At 31.2% G+C, this 13,460-nt stretch overlaps 2 protein-coding genes across 2 annotated transcripts; both read left to right on the top strand.

The window, feature by feature from the left end:
- Positions 1-2,603: 2,603 nt before the first annotated feature.
- LOC112762408 (helicase SEN1-like) lies at positions 2,604-6,794 on the top strand. Its single transcript, XM_025808244.3, has 8 exons — positions 2,604-2,799; positions 2,934-3,064; positions 3,167-3,760; positions 4,039-5,313; positions 5,425-5,749; positions 5,847-6,105; positions 6,188-6,424; positions 6,513-6,794. The coding sequence occupies exons 2-8, from the start codon at positions 2,960-2,962 to the stop codon at positions 6,544-6,546; spliced, it is 2,829 nt and encodes a 942-aa protein (XP_025664029.2). The 5' UTR covers positions 2,604-2,799; positions 2,934-2,959; the 3' UTR covers positions 6,547-6,794.
- Positions 6,795-11,887: 5,093 nt separating this feature from the next.
- Positions 11,888-13,315, top strand: LOC112762928 (uncharacterized). The gene is made up of 2 exons (XM_025808733.2): positions 11,888-12,079; positions 13,067-13,315. Exons 1-2 carry the CDS (start codon positions 11,888-11,890, stop codon positions 13,313-13,315), a joined length of 441 nt encoding a protein of 146 aa, XP_025664518.2.
- The last annotated feature ends 145 nt before the right edge of the window (positions 13,316-13,460 follow it).

Here is a 13,460-nt window from a genome sequence, read left to right as displayed (position 1 = left end):
TCTTATTGGGCCGAACAGAAAAAGAATTATTACCAGCCCAATATGCTTAAAACCATTCAGTCTTGTTTAATGTTTTTTATATTGTATAGCTGAAGTAATTTGTGATTATTTGAGCTAGAATTCAAACATTATCATAAGTCCAAATTAAAGTTAACATTCAGCATTGATACAAAAAATCCTTTGATCCACTTAGTTTAATTTATGGTTACTTTACTTGGGCCAAATTGAACTCTTATTACTACAAGCCCAAGTTAATAATTGTTGCTACATAATCCAACACTTGGTCCGAAACCAAGTTTGAGAGAAAGCAAATGTATTGCTTCTAGCTTCCAACGGAATCCATTTCTAATGGAATTCAAATTTTATTAAAATGAAGTTAATACATGCATTGGAAACATGAGAGAGAGTTGGTCATTGATTTGATGGATATTATTAAGCTACACGTTGCTCAGTAAAAGGAAAGTGGACATTTAATTTGCTTTGTCATATTCCATTAGTTAATGTTCAAATTTCTCTTTCCTCTTTCTCAACTCTCTTCTTCTCTTTCGGTCATATCACAGGAAACTATGGAAGCTAAGTTGAGCTACCAAAAAAAAGAATGAACTACATGCATCAAGACCATCAAAATGATGGCAAGAAAAAGTAAACAAAAAGTATGTAGTGGTTGAGATTCTCACTAAAAATGGTAAGATTTGGTGAGGTAATCTCGAGCTCCTCATACCCAAAAACAAGAAGAAGATCTCGGCCAGCTAGGAGAAGATCTTTGGAGGATGGCTTGTCTCTGATTCTGATCAACCATCACAGGAAGTAGCTAGAGTGGTTACGTGATGGAAGAGGCAGAGATTGGAGTAGATGAAGCTATCATCATCATGAAGCATCAAGGGCCAGAAGTTCATCTTGGAGAGCAAGGAAGAGATGAAGGGCTCGGATTGATGAAGAGTGGTGACCAAGGAAGGACTAGAGGTAATTTCATGTTGGGTTTTGTATGAGTTATCTCTTCTCTCTCTCTGACCGAACCGGTTATGACTTGAAGAAGAAGAAGATTGGCTTGGTTTGTTTGGTTTCAACCTTGGAGACTTCTCCCTATAAGTATAGGTGAACACTTAGGGTTGATTCAAGGAGTGAGAGTACAAGGCATAAAGTTCTCATAGCTTTTCAAGCTGACAGAATTTCTTCTCCTTCAATGTTCTTCATTTTGTAATTTTCTGTTTAATTTTGTCATGTCTTGAGTCTCATGAAAAAAGGCAAACAGTGAGGTTTGTATGAAAAAGCCATAGAGCGAAAAAAGACAGAGAGTGTAAAATTAAAAGAAAAAAGCCATAGATATCCTTAGAGTTCCTTTGTACATATGTGTTGTGTTTCATGATTCTGTGGGAATTCCCTTGTAAGTTGGGTTAGCACTTTACAGTTTGTAATTAAAAATGATTATAGTGAAATTCCATCATTATTGTGATGGAGACTGGATGTAGGCTGCCTTACACTTAGCAGCTGAACCAAGATATATCTTGGTGTAATTCTCTCTTTCTTCTACTCCATTTCTGCTTCTGCTACCAGGAGATAAAACTGAAAATATCTCGTGCTGACTGACAAGACAAAAAGAAAAGTCTCGTGGCTAGGGACGAGACAAAAGAAAAAGTCTCGTGGCTAGTTACGAGATAAAAAGACAGAAAGTTTCCAGAAATGGTTTCAAAAGCCAACAAGTATTATCAAGCAAAAATAAAAATGGGCTAAGATTCAACCCCCTTCTCTTAGCCACTGATAACCAATAAAATATATATATATATATATATATATATATATATATATATATATATAATAAACGGACGATTTTGTATTAGATTTTTTTAGCTTCATGTTTTGTTATTTTGTCTTGAGGAATATATATTATAAAAATAAAAATAAACACGGAGAGAAGAATAATGTTCACGATTATATTATAAAGCAACAACAATAAAAATAAATTAATAATAATATAAAATACAAATTATAAATTAAACTATAACAAAAATAATAATTATAAAACCAATCAGCTATAACTTAAATAGCATAGTCTTATTATCTTTATCTAGAGGTCTCATATTTGAGTTCCATTTCTAATTTAAAAAAATAATTATAAATTATAAATTAAACTATTATTATAAATTATAAATGAAAACAATTGTAATAATAAACCGAATTAGGTATACACAAAAATCAATTACAAAAAATAACTGCTAATATAAGAAAAAAAAAACTCAAATACAAGTAGAATTTATTATTTTTTGTTAGTACTTTTAGTTATCAGTGTAATATTTTTAGTCTAACAATTCAATAATATATTTTTAAATATTATTAACTTATTACTGTCAAAAATAATAAATTCACTGATCATCTAACATCCTTCTTAGTATAAAATTTAAATTAAAATATAAAATATACATAAATACATAACAGCTGAACTTATAGCTGATTTTAGCATACAAATATTTTTTTTAATATTTGTAGCTGATTTTAATATTATTTTTACTATTTGTAGTATTAAGTAATTAACATTTTTCAAGAAAATAGTCCAATAATTAGGTAGGCCTCGTAAATAAATAAAGCATTCCCCCGTTTAATTTCCCAAGTAGTGTTTTAATTACTACTAATTTCACTTAACTTTTAAGTTGATCCTTTGATTTCTCTTCCTGGCCTTGATTGCATGAAGTCTCTCTCTCACTGTCTATATATATATATTTATTCTAAGAACGTTTAATTTTCAACTAAGCACTTGAAGTAGTTTTTCTTTTACATTCATCAACGGCAGCCAGATTCATTTTAGTAAGTATTCTTCATTCTCACTTCCATAAAGTGTATATTTAACATTAACATTAACATATACAAGTGATGAATAGTTTCACTATATCTATCAGAGAATATTAATGGTTTCTTGCTATTATTTGAAATTCATTCAGATTTGATCTTCATCAATTAGCAAAGGATGTCAAATACTAGGGAGGATCATGATGATGAATCCAGTTTGTTGGATATTGTCTTTTCTTGGACTCTAAGAGATGTTCTGAATGATAATCTTTACAAGCACAAGGTTATTTTAGTCTTTTCTCTCTTCTTTTTTTATAAATATTTTGTTTTTGTTTCCATGTTGGTGAAGCTAAGAAATGAATTTAAGAAACAGTGTTTTTAACAGGTTGTTAAGATTCCAGAGACATTCAATTCTGTGAAAGAATACATGAACTCATTCATTCCTTCATTGATTGAAGAGACACGCAGTGACATGTGTTCAGGATTGAAAGGAGTCTCTAGAGCTCGATTCTGCGAAATCGAGGCTGTCGAAATGGACAAAGAGTTCTTCAAACCTCCTAAGAATTTGTTCCATCTCTTAACATTGGTGAACACTAGTGATAGTGATGATGTGGATAAAGATGATGTGGAAGAAGGTGGTGAAATTGGAAAATCATATGAGCCTATGTTAGGAGATGTTATTGCATTTACTCCTGTTAGACCAAAATGCATAGATGATTTAAACAACAGCCCCAAAAAATTCTACCATATTGGTTATGTTGTTAGGCCAAAACATGCATATGACAATGCAATTCCAATTTTGTCCTCCAAGTACATGGACACTATGAATGAATATGACAGAAGTGGTGGTGTTAAGAAGCTTTATGCTGTGTATCTTATGAACATTCTAACAAATGTTAGGATATGGAAGGCATTGAATTCACAGCTAGAGGATGCAGATATGAGCATTATTGAAAAGGTGCTAAGACCTGACATGATGGTAAGGGGGAAAAAAAACTATATTCTATATATTGAGGTTGTGAATTTAGGTTATGTAGTTTACTGTATATCATTTTTTAACTTTGGTTTGATGGTAAATTACTTTGTAAATATAAATTTATGCAAATGAGTCACTAGGTGTAAATACATTACATAAATCTAGTGCATGATTTGGACTGTTTAAAATTATCATAATCTGAATGCTTCTAAGTTCTTCATTCCCTTAATTTCTCAAAACAGAGGTAATAACATGTTACATGTTTTCTTTATTGTTCTTAGATTGGAAGAAAATGTCAAATATGTCCCTCAGGACTAAATGTTATTGGCACTTCAAGCATAAGAAATATGATTCAGTCTCAGAATCTCAATGAATCACAAGAAGATGCAGTTTCAAGCTGTGTAAGCTTGACAAAATGTCAACATAACAGCACCATGAACCTTATATGGGGACCTCCTGGGACTGGGAAAACCAAGACTGTGGCTTGTATCTTATTTTCCCTTTTGAAGCTTAGAGTCAGGACATTGACATGTGCTCCAACCAACACAGCAGTGATGGCTGTTGCGTCGCGGCTGCATAGCCTTGTCAAGGATTCACTTGAGCATGAATCATATGGTTTTGGAGACATAGTCCTATTTGGCAATAGTTCTAGAATGAAGGTTGACACTTATGTTGGCCTTAAAGATATCTTTCTCGAAAATCGTGTGAATAATCTTGTTAAGTGTTTTGCTCCACTAAGTGGATGGAAACATAGCGTTGAATCAATGATTCAACTGATCAAGGAACCTAAGAAGCTATATAAATTGTATCAGAAAGAGAAGGGCCTAATGCCATTCGAAGATTTTGTGCAGAAAGAAAACAGCACTGTTGAAATCCAGTATAGAAGGAACTTGCTCTTTGGTGATTCTAAAACATTGAAGGAATTTGTGAACATGAAATACAGTGACATTGCAGATAAGTATCATTCTCTCATTGAAAGTATAATGACATTTGATCAATTTGTGAAGAAGAATTTCAGGGAACTGAAAGGAAAACTTGAATTCTGTATGCAGACTTTATACACACACATGCCAACATGTTTTATTCAGATCAGTGATGTGAGGAGGATGACTAGAGCTTTAGATTTGCTTAGATCCCTTGAAAGTTCCTTGAATCATGTTATGTACAGGAGAACTCTGAATTATAGGGATGATGATGAAGAAGAAGTAGAAAATGAGGAAAAAGAAATTATTGACTACTTGGGGTGGCCAAGCCTGGAAAGAGAATTATGTGTTGGAATACTAACTACACTTTCTCAATCCGTTTTCATTCCGGTCACTAATGACAAGCATGGAATCGAGAAATTATGCTTGTCAAATGCTTGTCTGATTTTCTGTACAGCATCAAGTTCTGTAAAGTTGTTCACAGAAGGAATGGCACAGCTTAAATTTCTGGTAGTTGATGAAGCTGCACAGCTTAAAGAATGCGAGTCAACCGTACCATTACAGCTCCCAGGTCTTAGGCATTGTGTGTTAATTGGCGATGAGAAACAACTTCCAGCCTTGGTAAAAAGCAAGGTACTGAGCATTGTTTCTAAATAGTTAGTACTTTAGTGATCTTAATTGTTGTTTATTGAATCTTGATCATTTTTATGTGTAATGTTTTTTAAATTGATCAACATCTTATAGATTGCTGAGAAGACAGAATTTGGAAGAAGCTTATTTGAGAGGTTGGTAATCTTAGGAAATGAGAAGCATATGCTGAATGTTCAGTATAGGATGAGTCCTTCAATTAGCTTATTTCCAAGTGAAGAGTTCTATGAAGGAAAGCTTTCTGATGCTCCAATTTTGAGTAATTTAAGCTATAACAAAAAATTCCTTGAAGGAGATATCTATGGTTCTTATGCATTCATAAATGTAGCTAAAGGAAGAGAACAAATTGGTCTTGGACATAGTACAAAAAACACTGTTGAAGCTGCAGTTATTTCTGAGATTGTTGGAAACCTCCACAAAGGTTGCCAAATTCTCTCGCCTTTTCTTGTCTTGTCTCATTAACTATGTCAATATAATTTTTATGTGTTCTTAATAGTGCAACACTGTTTTTTTGGCAGAGTTTGTGAGGACAAAGAAGAAAACTAGCATAGGAGTCATATCTCCTTACAATGCTCAAGTTTATGAAATTCAAGAGAAAGTCAAGAATTACACTTCGGTTTCTGATCCTGATTTCAGTTTAAGTGTTCGTTCCGTCGATGGCTTTCAAGGCGGGGAAGAAGATATTATCATAATATCAACAGTTAGAGCAAATGGTGCTGGAAAAGTTGGTTTTCTTTCCAACAGACAAAGAACAAATGTGGCATTGACAAGAGCTAGGTATGTTAAACTAAACTACCACCTTAATTTATAAATGAGAATATGCATAAGGTGATTAAAATTTATTGTTTGATTTTTGTAGATATTGCCTTTGGATTGTTGGAAATGGTTCAACATTGTTTAATAGTGACTCTATATGGAGAAAACTGGTTCTTGATGCTAAGAAAAGAGATTGTTTTCACAATGCTAGTGAAGACAAGAAATTGGGTCAAGTAATTGAGGATGCATTGTTTGAGATTGAACTTCTTGAAGAATCTGCATCAACATTTAAGAAACTAAGCCTAGGAAGTAAGACAGATTTTGGTGGTTCATATTCAAGGTAAAATATTTGTTGCTTAGCTTAATTTGTGTACATTTTTGTTTGATTTTCCACTTTGAGGATCTAATATTTCTGTATAAATTTTCAGAAAATCTTCAAGGAACAGGCCAAGGAAGTGTTAATTCGGCTTATGATGGACCTGTTGAACATCATTAAGAAGTTTATTAGATGTTAAATTTAAATCTTTGCACAAAGAAATATCAAAGGAGTTTAGCTTCTTTTGAGTTTGTATATTTAATACTTCTGAACTTATTAATCGTATCAATTGGTGTGGTTTACATATAAACTATAAACCTGTGTTTTTTGGTGCCAAGAAACCTGTGTTTGTGTTAAGTGATTATAAGAAACTTAGTATTAACTTTTAATGTTATTTTTAACATGTTTCATGTTTGTCTTCCTTTGGATAATTGGGTATGTAATTCACTTATTTTAATTTATCTACATAAAAGAGATACCTACTTGAGTAAAATTAGGTGTCCATAATAGACCCTAATTACTGAAAGTATTGTTATGTTCAAATAGAAACATATTATATCAATGTTAAACATAAGAAAAAAGAAACACTATTCAGCAGTATTAACATAAATAACTACAAATCACTTTGTAATAAAAAAACAAAAAACATTTTCGGCCCTAGATATTTACCGAAAGTCGAAACCTTGGTTATCTTTTTAAAGAATTTCTATTTGCAATAGCAAAATATAATTAAACATGAGCGACGTTATAAGTTTTGCTCTGTGGAGAGTAGTGAGCAAGCCACATTAATTTAGTCAAAGGTTGACTCTTGATATAATCTCTGCCTTGGAGGACAATCTGCGGAGACAACGTAACCGGATGAAGCCAAGAACACAGAATTTTACTACTACTATCTTCCATTATTGTCTGACTCATTAAAATAATAATAAAATTATTTTTATGTCATTTTACTACGTTCCTTTTGGAATACAAAATATTAGTTAAATTTAATTTAGAGCCAGTTTAACAACTTAATTAAAAAAAACTTAAAATATGAGAATTTAAATTAAAAATAATTTATAAATAAATTAGGGCAAAAAACAGAAATAAGCCTAGGAAGAAAATAATTTACGTGAATAAGCCAAAACGAAAACTGCTTCATGAATCCACCAATGTACGTTTATACACAAACACATGCATACACTAATTCGAACCAAGTTAGTTCGAACATACTAATTTGAACCAACTTTGTTTGAATTACACACACAGTAATTCATGGTATAATTCGAATTATGCTGTTAAAAAATTAATAATTTATTAAAAAAAATTTATTAAAAAATTTATTAAAAAAATTAATAATTTAAAAATTAAAAAAATATATATTTTATTTCATACGTTAAAAAAAGCTAACAAAATATTTAATTATGAGACTTCTTTAAAATATTAATGAGCTATCAATTCGAATTTCGTACAATACTTTTCTGTCCATTTTTAATAGCTCATGAATATTTTTTAATAATTTTTTTAATAAATTTTTTTAAATTATACTACAAAAAATATTTTATCCTATGCAAAACAATTTAAAAAAAATGGCTTAAAAAATGTTAGGAGTACTATAAAAATTTGTAATGTTATAATAACTTAGGTAAATACATGCATGTACTCAAATTTTAAATAAAATATTCTACATAGTCAATAATAATTTAGAAATGAAAGAAAATATTTTATTCCATACAAAATAATTAAAAAATATATTTTATTTTATACAAAATAATTTTAAAAAATGGCTTAAAAGATGTTATGAGTACTATAAAAGTTTGTAATATTCTAGTGATTTACGTAAAAATATGATAAAAATATTTTTTCTTTAATTTCTAAATTATTAGTGACTATGTAGAGTATTTCTTTAATGTCCTAAGTAATTAAGACATTACAAATTTTTATAGTACTTCTAATATTTTTTAAGCCATTTTTTAAATTATTTTGCATAGAATAAAATATTTTTTTGTGGTATAATTTAAATAAATTTATTAAAAAATATTCATGAACTATCAAGAATAGGCAGAAGAGTATTGTATATAATTCGAATTGCTCACCATATAATTTGAATAAGAGTGATTCGAACTTCCCTATGCGTAATTCGAATCATGTAATATCTCACCATATAATTTAAATAATTTTATTAAAAAATTATCATGAATATTTGTTAATAAATTTATTTAAATTATACCACAAAAAATATTTTATTCTATGTAAAATAATTTAAAAAATGGCTTAAAAGATGTTAAAAATACTATAAAAATTTGTAATGTCCTAATGACTTAGGACATTAAAGAAATACTCCACATAGTCACTAATAATTTAGAAATTAAAGAAAAAATATTTTTATCATGTATTTACCTAAATCACTAGAATATTACAAACTTTTATAGTACTCATAACATCTTTTAAGCCATTTTTAAAATTATTTTGTATAGAATAAAATATATTTTTTAATTATTTTGTATGGAATAAAATATTTTCTTTCATTTCTAAATTATTATTGACTATGTAGAATATTTTATTTAAAATTTGAGTACATACATGTATTTACCTAAGCTATTATAAGGGATAAGTATTGTTTTGGTCCCTCACGTTGAGGGTCGAAATCGAACCCGTTCCTGATGTATATTTTGATTTAAAATCATCCTTAAAGTCGTATTTGAATTTAAAATCGTCCTTTCTAATAAATTTTTTTAATTAATTCCTAAACTACCCCTATAATAAAAAAATTATAAAATTTAAAAAAAAAAAAAAGAAAACCCGTTAGTGGGGTCGGGGGAAGAAAAGGGTACGAAGGGGAAGGGGAGGGAAAGGGGGAAGGGGAAGGGGGGATGGGGGGACGGCACCGGCGGCGAAGAGAGGGAGGAGGGGAAGTGGAAGAAGCCGGAGAAGAAGAGAAAAGGGGAAGGCGGAAGGGGGAGAAGGCGGTGAAGGGGGAAGGAGGAAAGGACGCGGGGTGGGGTGGGGTGGGGGTGGGGGAAAGGGGGGAGGGGGAGGAGGAGGGGGAAGGGGAAAGGGGGGAGGGGGACGGCGGCGCGAAGGGGGAAGGGGAATGGACGCTGGGTGGGGGTGGGGGTGGGGGTGGGGTGGGGTGAAGGGGAGAGGGGGAGGAGGAGGGGGAAGGGGAAAGGGGGAGGGGGACGGCGGCGCGAAGGGGAAGGGGGAATGGACGCTGGGTGGGGTGGGGGGAAGGGGAAAGGGGGGAGGGGGACGGCGAGCCACTGCCATTGGAGTCCGCCTCGCTTCTGCCGCCTCAAGCCTCGCCGCCTCCGCGCCGCCGCCTCACGTCGCCGCCTCCGCCTCGCTTCTGCCACCTCACGCCTCGTCGCCTCCGTCTCACCGCCTCACGTCGCTGCCTCCGCCTCGCTTCTGCCGCCTCCGCCTCACGCCTTGTTTCTGCTTTCTTGCTTTCTGTTTCTGTTTGGTGTTGTTTCTGTTTTTGTTTGGTGTTGTTTCCTATTTTCTTGGTGGTGGTTGTGGTAGTTGGTGGTGGTTGTGGTTGTGATTGTGGTTGTGGTGTTGATTCCTCTGCTTTCTTGGTGGTGGTCTTGGTGGTGGTGGTGGTTGTTGGTGGTGGTTGTGTTTGTGTTTGTGGTTGTGGTGGTGGTTGTGGTTGTGGTTGTGGTGTTGGTGTTGGTGTTAATGGTGATGCTGGTGGTGGTGGTGGTTGTGGTGGTGGTGGTGGTGTTGGTGGTGGTACTGGTGGAGGAGGTAATTGTGTTGGTAGTGATGAGGGTATTTTTGTCAAAAAAAAATTAAAAGGACGATTTTAATACGAAAAAAACGTTAAGTATGATTATAAATCGAAAATTACGTTGGGGACAGTTTCGATTCCGACCCTCAACGTGAGGGACCAAAACAATACTTATCCCTTATTATAACATTACAAATTTTTATAGTACTCCTAACATTTTTTAAGCCATTTTTTTAAATTGTTTTGCATAGGATAAAATATTTTTTGTAGTATAATTTAAAAAAAAATATTAAAAAAATGTATTAAAAAATATTCATGAGCTATTAAAAATGGACAGAAAAATATTGTATGGAATTCGAATTGATAACTCATTAATATTTTAAAGAAGTCTCGTAATTAAATATTTTGTTAGCTTTTTTTTAACGTATGAAATAAAATATATATTTTTTTAATAAAATGTTTTTAATAAATTATTAATTTTTTAACAGCATAATTTGAATTATACTATGAATTACTGTGTGTGTAATTCGAACCAAGCTGGTTCGAATTAGTATGTGCGTGTGTTTGTGTGTAATTCGAACCAGCTTGGTTCGAATTAGTGTGTGCATGTGTTTGTGTATAATTCGAACCAAGCTGGTTCGAATTATGTAGAAATGGAGTTCGAACCAACCTGGTTCGAACTACATATAAACGTGCATTGGTGGATTCATGAAGCAGTTTTCGTTTTGGCTTATTCATATAAATTATTTTCTCCCTTGGCTTATTTCTGTTTTTTGCCCAATAAATTATTTTGTATTTAATTTTTTAATCTTAAAAATATTTGTTTAAAAAAAAATAATAAAAAAATTATTATAAAAAAATTATTTTTTAAATTTCTCTATAAACACTTAAATAGTTTTTTAAAAAGTTATAAGTTAGTTTTAAAAATTACACCAAGTCACCAAACATAATACTATAATGAGTAAAGTATCGTTTTTCTTCCCAACGTTTGGGATAAATCCTATTTGTATCCCTAACGTTTAAATCATTCTATTTGTATCCCTAACGTTTGTAAAAGTGATTCAATGTTATCCTGCCGTCAATTACACATCATAAGCGCTTTAATTTGAGTTTTAAAAATATCTTCTTGAAGTTAGAATACAAATGTCTGAGATAGAATCGATGATCTACTCCGAAAAATAGCTCATCAAATGTTGAAACTAATTCCTACAACATTTACATAATTCACTTTTCTATGGACATAATTGAATCTAAACACAAATAGTGGGTATAATATTAAAATCGAACACATCCAAGTGAGACCTAATTGAGAATGAATACATTCAAGTGAGAATAATTGAAAAATATAATATTAGTATAATTGATAGTAGGATAACATTGAATCACTTTTATAAACGTTAAGAATACAAATAGGACGATTTAAATTTTAGAAACACAAATAGAACTTACTCCAAACGTTGGAGACAAAAACAATACTTTACTCTACTATAATTTTTCATAAGTTAAAAAAAAAAGTTATTTATAGACCTAGTTAAAATAATCCGTCTAAACCACTTTTGCTATTCCAAAATCAAAATCCTAACACTAATAATAATTAGGGTACCACACTAATTATTTATTATTGAATTGAATTGGTCTATATATTAATCACAACATCGATCTGCTATTGAAAGCAAAATCATCCCAAAGCACAAGCACTGCATGGCTCTGTTCATGTGATTCCTTGTTAAAACTTAGAAGAAGAACCACTACTACTACTAATCAACAGAAAAATGGCGACGATAATTGAGTTGCTCCCAAAAGAGTATAGATTTGTGGCGATCGTTCTTGTAATATACTGTTTTCTGAACTTGTACATGGCTGCACAAGTGGCCATGGCTCGCAAGAGGTACAACTTTCCATATCCCACCCTTTATGCTTCTGAATCCCAAAACAAAGATGCCAAACTCTTCAAGTGCATTCAGGTAATAATTGCAATTAACTAATAATTACCGACAAATGTTAGGAGGATAATATTTTTTATTAAATATAATAAATATGTTTTATTAATATCAATCAATATTTTATTTTATATTATTAAGAGTTAGAATTTTATATTTAGAATTTAGAATATAAAGTGTTAGTCTAATATTGACTAAAAATAATAAATTTTATTAGTCACGTAATATCATTTTAATTATTTTGGCACTTCAATTATTAAGTGCTTTAGTTAATGTATATTTTTAGGATATATTAAATTATTATAAATATTTTATTTTTAATAAATACACAATAAATATATTAAGAATTTGAATTTTTTGTATTTTTATTAAAATTTCTTTAATAATTTTACATGTGACTTTGCAAGTATATATTAGTCAAACCCTTTATTATACTTTACCTTTTATTAAAAGAAAAAAAATTCTGTTCAACTAACGAGTATATATGTATTGAAGATGTAAAAGATTCCACAAGAAGTGCAAGAATTCATAGTCTTATACTCTTATTCTCTTAAAATGTCTTTTATAAAAATAAATCCAAAAAGCAACTAACTTTTTGTGGTAGCCGACCAGTATATTAAAATTTTTTAAATTCTATAAATTTCTATAGACGCGTGCATATATGAGAAGATTATGTAATTTGCAGCATTTTACAAGATTAACTCTTTATTTATATTAGTGTATTAATATATTTATTAATATATTTTTCTTAAACAAATGATAATTATTAATTTTTATAAAGGATAAATATATCCAAAAATTATTTCTTTTAACAAAAGAATAACTTTAAAGACAATTGTATTGTTAGGGATGATTTTAAATAAAAAAATGTGAGAAATGATTTTGATTTTTATTTTAAATTATAGGGATCAAAATAATATTTATTTATTTTTTTAATAATTTAATGATATCCAAATAAACTTTTTAAGCGTTGTGTTATTTATTTATTTATTTATTTTTGGATGAATGCAGAGAGGGCACCAAAACTCTTTAGAAACAATGGCAATATTCTTCATGCTCATGATTTTGGGAGGGCTCAAGCACCCTTCAATTTGTGGGGTTCTTGGAGTGCTTTATATCATTGCTCGTTATTTCTACTTCAAAGGCTATGCCACCGGTGATCCCAACAACCGTCATAAGAGCAGGTTTGACTCCATTTTCTTATATTTCTTTTGTCTTCCTTTTTTTTATTTTTGCCTTCCCCATAAAACTAAAAAGTAGTTCATAGAACTATAAAATATTGTAGAAATTCGTTCTTATATGTTACTATGCTTTAATATTATGAGGATAGGTCTTAACTTTTTTGTCTCAGTTAATGTTTAGATGTTACATTTTTTTACTCTTATTCTTGAGTAGTAATGCTTAA

This window comes from Arachis hypogaea, chromosome 17 (assembly GCF_003086295.3).
Source record: "Arachis hypogaea cultivar Tifrunner chromosome 17, arahy.Tifrunner.gnm2.J5K5, whole genome shotgun sequence".
Lineage (NCBI taxonomy): Eukaryota > Viridiplantae > Streptophyta > Magnoliopsida > Fabales > Fabaceae > Arachis > Arachis hypogaea.
Note: the sequence above shows the minus strand (reverse complement) of the source record. Positions and strands in the feature narration are given on the sequence as shown.